We start from the raw sequence: 6,000 nt of genomic DNA, 5'->3' as shown, positions 1-6,000 counted from the left end.
TGATTGGGGCGCCAAATATAAAAAGGCCAGCGCCTGGCTACCATTGAGGCCCACCAGCACCGGGCCTCTGTGTAGCCATTCTGCAGTCTCCTGCTACAGTCTCCTGCAGCACTCTGGGCAGTGGTGGGGAACTTGTGGGTGGGCTCTGCGCTCAAAACCTGGATGGCAGCTGCAGAAGGAGCAGCTGACAGGTGGCAAGTTCTGGCGCTGCCTGCTTTCCCACTGGCTCTTGTTTAGCTGACTTGAGAGAGAGATCCAGTCTTACCCTGTAGTCCACGTTGTGGAGCTCCCGTCAGCATAAATGTTTTACTTTTACATATCCCGATTCCTCACAGTAGTCTAGATGCAGCTGTTTTTCGCTTTGTATATCTTATCAAATTTGTGTCGCCTAAATAAAATGAAAATCTCTCAGCATTTCACAATTCTCTCACCGCTTTAACACTTTGAGGGAAGGTAAGTCAAATGCACTTGATTTTGAGAGGCTTAAATCTTAAAATTTTACTTAAACCATTTAATTTCTTTACTTGGATCAATAGCTTTATAAGCAAAAGATCATGCAAATAAATATAAATGCTGTGTTGTCATTTGATTTGTTTCATTTTTGTAGTTATGAAGTCCCAAGAAATAGAGTATTTTTTGGTCATTTAGTCTTTTGTTTTTATTCCTAATTTAAGAGACGGGAAAATGGCAGGGAACAAGAAAAAAACTTTTATTCTCTACCTTAATTATTTTAGGTCTCCATATTGTTTTATATAGTAGGCATAATAGCAAACTAAATTTCATACTATATATTTTTATCTTCCCAATGTAACAAGTTATTAAGAAAAAATTAACTAAAATATACATTTTTTATTGCAATAAAATATGCATAACAAAATTTTATAATTTTAACCATTTTTAATTATATATATTAGTGGTGTATAACCATCTGCAACCATCTACATTTTAAAATATATCAGTGTATATATTCTGCAGTTCTGCAACCATCTACATTTTAAAATATATCAGTGTATATATCTATGTGTAAATAAGTATTAACTATAACCCCCATGCTGTACATTACATTCCCATGTCTCTCTTATTTTGTATCTCTTGATCCTTTACACCATATAACTCCCCCTTTCTAGCTCCACTCCAATTTGGTAACCATCACTTTGTTCTCTATAAGTTTTGTTTTTAGATTGCACATATAAATAAACTCATATGGTATTTGTCTTTGATTTACTTTACTTGGAATAACACCCTACATCCACCTACATTGTCACAAAAGACAAGATTTCTCTCATCCTTGTAGCAGAGTAGTATTCCCTTGGTTATGTCTGTGTAAATACACAGGTATGATTTTATGTCATTTTAGTCAAAAACAGGTTGGCCTATATGACTGGTCCCGATTAACTATACAATAGAGTTTAGCGTATAATAGGCTACACCTTGTAAGTTTGTGTAATTACTTTGTGACATTTGCACAAAGACAATTCACCTAACAATACATTTCTCAGACTGTATCCTGGTCTTTAACTGACTATACCACATCTTCTTTATCTATTCATCTATCAGTGGATGCTAAAATACACGAATTTGCTCCTCAATATATTTGAAATAAGTAGAATAAATACATAAAATACATTCTACATCTCCATTGTATTGCACTAAAGCCAAATATATTAGGTACATTTCAATTTTCAACAGCTTCACCTGTTCCTTTTTCACACAACAAAAATTCACTGCAAAACAAAAGTTCACTGCAGGTCAAGAAAACATTGCGCCTATCCCCCAATGTTTTGTGTCATTTTTTTCTACCTTTATTTTGTCCAAAACTTTTTAAATTGTGGAGCCTGATTATGGGTTTCTCAGGCCTCAGTTCCCCCTGGTAACATGGGAATTAGTGTGCTTTCATTTCTACTTGGCAAAAGTTTGCCTCACCTCTTCCGATTTCTCTTTTCTAACCCAACTTCAAGCACATGCTTCAGGTCTTCTGACTCTAGGTTCAATCCAACCTCTTTTATATTGGCTGTTCTTCAAGAATAATTGTTAGCTAATGAGTTCAGATGAAATTTAATCAATGCTATGTAATGACTCAGTAATGAATCGTGTTAATATTTCAAATATTACAGATATAATCTCTTAATTCTCATAAGGCAAAATATGGCTATTAATACATGGACATATTTTTACCTTTTTAATCACAAACTGTATGACATGTTACAAAGGCAGTATAATTTCAAATTTCTAGCATTGATTTTCATAGTAAATATTGTCTGCTTTTCTTTCTGAACAGGTCATTATCCAACTTTTAGAGGTGATGGATCATCTGCAGCGAGGGGAATCAGTTGCTGCTGCAATACTCCGTAACCGGTATGGTGTGTTTATGGAAACAATTTACCTTACGAGTTATGTAATGTCTCCTGCCTGTTTATATACCTAAATATTTGGTGCTTGATATTTTTTGGCTACTTGTCATAAAATAATAAGTATTTGCTACATGAGTTAGTAAAAGAACAACTGACAAAGATGACATAAAGAGCATGCTAGTGTCCAGGTGGTTTGAACTAATGAAAAAAATAAGAGAACATAACTAGAAATATAATTGGTATCAATTGTTAGTGCTTAAACGCAGAGGAACTACTGATTTAAGTTATTCGTTTCAAAGGATTTCAATGAATAAATACAGGTATTCATTGTCAAGAATAGATGTCTTAAGTATTTTTAAAAAGTGCTTTGTCCTGTGATTATGTGTTTATTTTTGTTACTGAAAACCTTTTTTTCCCAGGGAATTATGAGAAATGCAGAACTTCTGACAATTTAAGATTTTAAATTCATGGATTAAAGAAACATGGACTTGTTTTGTAGGTATGAAAGAGTATTCCTTATTCCCAATACATAGTTTTATTGTATGGTTTACATGAAGCATTTGAAATAATATGTTGAAGTTACCCATAGCATGGTTCTGATACTACTTCTGTAGTCCTAGGTAAGTTTCATATTTGCTCTGTGCCTTATCTTCCTCATCTGTGAATTGGGCACAATAATAGTACAACCATTTCAGAGATGTTACTTAAGGGTTAAGTTACTGTGGTGTGTCTGTGTGTGAAGAGAGAGAGAACTTGGTAAATATTATAATAAGCAGTATGTCAATACTAGTGTTGAAATGTAAATATGGGGTTTACATTGCTTTGAATTCTGATATATTTGAAAAATATACATTTATCTTAAAACAACATGAAAAGAGGAAAGAAATTGAAATAGGTGGGGGCCTATGTAGTCATTATTATTTGATAGATACCATACTAAAAGTTACACATATTAATTAAGGAAGTATTGGATGAAGGGCTCTTGCTTGTTAGAGTGTGTATTATCTGGTCAAGTAGCTGTAAGGCATTTTTAAGCTGGGCAAGCTGTAAGTCTTGCTTAGAGACACAGAGAACCAGAAACTCATAGCAGGAATAGTGTATGTATGTGTGTGTGTGTGTGTGTGTGTGTGTGTGTGAGACATTGGATTCACCATATAGTGAATTGAGTATGCAGAGTTTAAACACTGATGACTAGAAGGTCTATAGCACTTGCTCTTGAATTTAATGTAATGAAGTCAGATCATTTTTTATGTGTATGGTTTATTTTATTAAAAATATTTTTGAAATTCATCAATGCTAGGTATAATTAGGTCCTCTTTTTATTGCTGTATAATATTTTGTTGCTTAAATGTAGCAGTTTGTTTGCCCATTTATTGTTGATAGTCATTTAATTTACATCTTTTATTTGGTTATTATAAATAAAAATGTTATTGACATTTTTATTTCTTTTTGTGGCCATATGTGCTCATATCCTTTGGACATATACCTAGGAATGGAATTGCTGACTCATAGGGTGAGAATATATATGTATATATAGCATGTCCTTGAATATTATTTTCTTATAGTGTTGATGAGGAAAAAAGAATCCTAGTGTTGAACAAATGTTATGATGTTGAATAAATGTTATTCAAGCACTTGGTTTTATTATGTGTCATTTTTTTTAAAGTCACAGTTTCTAATTACCTATTGATGATATTAAAGTGAGGAGTTTTGCTTTTCTAATGTAGCTTTTTCGTTTTCTAGTCTGACCAGTAAAAAGGGAGATCCTGATTAATTCTTTGTGTTGTTAGTCTATTTAATACTAGCTATTCCCTTGGGTCTTTACGGTTTCCTCTTTTTACTTTTCTCATATGTAATGGTGTGTATTTCTTCATGTTTATTAGCTATTTTGATATGCTTTAGAAGTATTTGTTCAATCTAGTTCATTTTAAAGTTGGGGTTGGTTTCTTTTAGAATTTTAGGGTTTTTAAATTTATTATGTACTTACATATATTGTAATCTGTTTTTCCAGTCTGTGGCTTGGCATTCTATTTTCTTCTTGTGTTTTTTTGATCAAAAGTGTATTTGAAGGTTTTTTTTTTTAAGAAGTTCAATTTATCTTTTCTTTACTGCTCAGTGCTTTTTGCATCTTGCCCAGTAACATTTTAACTGAATTCTTGACTACAAACCAAAGAAATGCATTTATGATGTTGATTGTATATAAAATCTGGGTAATTAATAACAATTTTTTTGTAATTTATCTATTTATTCATATAGAACTGGGGTACAGGCCAGAGATGTGGAGGGTGAGAGGATTCACCAGAGACAGAGCTGGGAGCAGAACAGGCAGATCTACGAAGTTCATTGCTGAGGGGAGCAGCGGGCAGGTGGAGAGGTCTGCCTCGCCATATGGATCTCCTCTGGGACAGGCGGGAATCGAACTCATGCGGAAGTGGCTTTAGCTTCTCAGTGCTGTGCTTTTACCCGCTGCACCACCAGGGAGGGCCTAATAACAAAACTTTTTTTTTTTTAAAGATTTATTTATTTGTGCATACAGAACTGGGGTACAGACCAGAGGCTCAGGGGCGGCGAGAGACTTCACCAGAGACAGAGTGGGGAGCAGAACAGGTAGATCGACGAAGTACACTGCTGAGGGGAGCAGTGGGCGGGTCAGGAGAGGTCTGCCTCGCCATGTGGTCACCTCCGGAGCAGGCGGGAATCAAACTCATGTGGAAGCGCTTTACATTCTCAGTGCTGTGCTTTAACCCCCTGCGCCACCAGGGAGGGCCAATAACAAAACTTTTAAATAAAAAAATCTCTGTACTTTCTTTTTAATTTTCTTTCTGTTTTCTCTGTCAGTGACAAAGTAACTCAATAGTACTGTGTTTTATTAAATTGGTGGGCCATAGGAACCTAGTTTTATGACCCCTAACTTATGACATGGTGACTTTTGAATTCCTGTTTTATAATATTTCTTAGGATTAATAAGATCATTTTGAAAGAAACAGAACAAACACAAAACAAACTGATTTGGGAAAGTGTCCAAATCATTTTTGAGGAATGATTCTGATATCAAAACTTGAGAAAAAAATTGTTGTAAACATATATTATGCATCAATTTCAAATTCTAATAAGATGGCAAACAAACACCTTCAGGAGTATATGAAAACAGCCCTTTGTATCTAAGAAAGTTATATGCATGGGCGTGAATATCTTAATATTACCATCCTGTCATTAGATCTCATGAGCAAAAAAGAAAAAAAAAAGAAAAAAAAAGTTAATGGTAAAGGCATTTGAAAATTTAATGCCCACTTTAAGAATTATTAGTGGTAGAAATATGCTCCCCAAGGGAAGGAGGGGGCATTTTGGTGGTGGGCTTGGGGTGATAACATACATCTGAAAGGGTATGATGAATCATATACACCTCTGAATCATATACAGTATTGTAAACCAATGTTACCTCCATAAACAATAATATATAATTATCTCTCTGAAACTAACAATCCAGCATCATTCTTAATGGTAAAATATAAGCTTTTCCTGAAGCAGTAGTAAAACAAGAATGTCCACAATAACCATTCTTTAGTAACTGGCCAATCTCAACTGTAGATCAGAGACACTCTGTAGGGCAGGGGGAGGGAGAAGGACCAGGACAGGGGTGGGAAGAACA

At 34.6% G+C, this 6,000-nt stretch overlaps 1 protein-coding gene across 1 annotated transcript in view; it reads left to right on the top strand.

Annotated features, from left to right (window-relative positions):
- The first annotated feature begins 2,276 nt into the window (after positions 1-2,276).
- The window catches only part of KLHL13 (kelch-like family member 13), a 103,712-nt gene continuing 99,988 nt past the window's right edge, over positions 2,277-6,000 (top strand). The window contains exon 1 of the mRNA XM_012727276.1: positions 2,277-2,355. Coding sequence (XP_012582730.1) covers positions 2,303-2,355 — 53 coding nt within the window. The 5' untranslated portion in view covers positions 2,277-2,302. The remainder of the gene's footprint in view (positions 2,356-6,000) is intronic.

This window comes from Condylura cristata, unplaced genomic scaffold, assembly GCF_000260355.1.
Source record: "Condylura cristata isolate star-nosed mole 26May11 unplaced genomic scaffold, ConCri1.0 scaffold00019, whole genome shotgun sequence".
NCBI lineage: Eukaryota > Metazoa > Chordata > Mammalia > Eulipotyphla > Talpidae > Condylura > Condylura cristata.
Note: the sequence above shows the minus strand (reverse complement) of the source record. Positions and strands in the feature narration are given on the sequence as shown.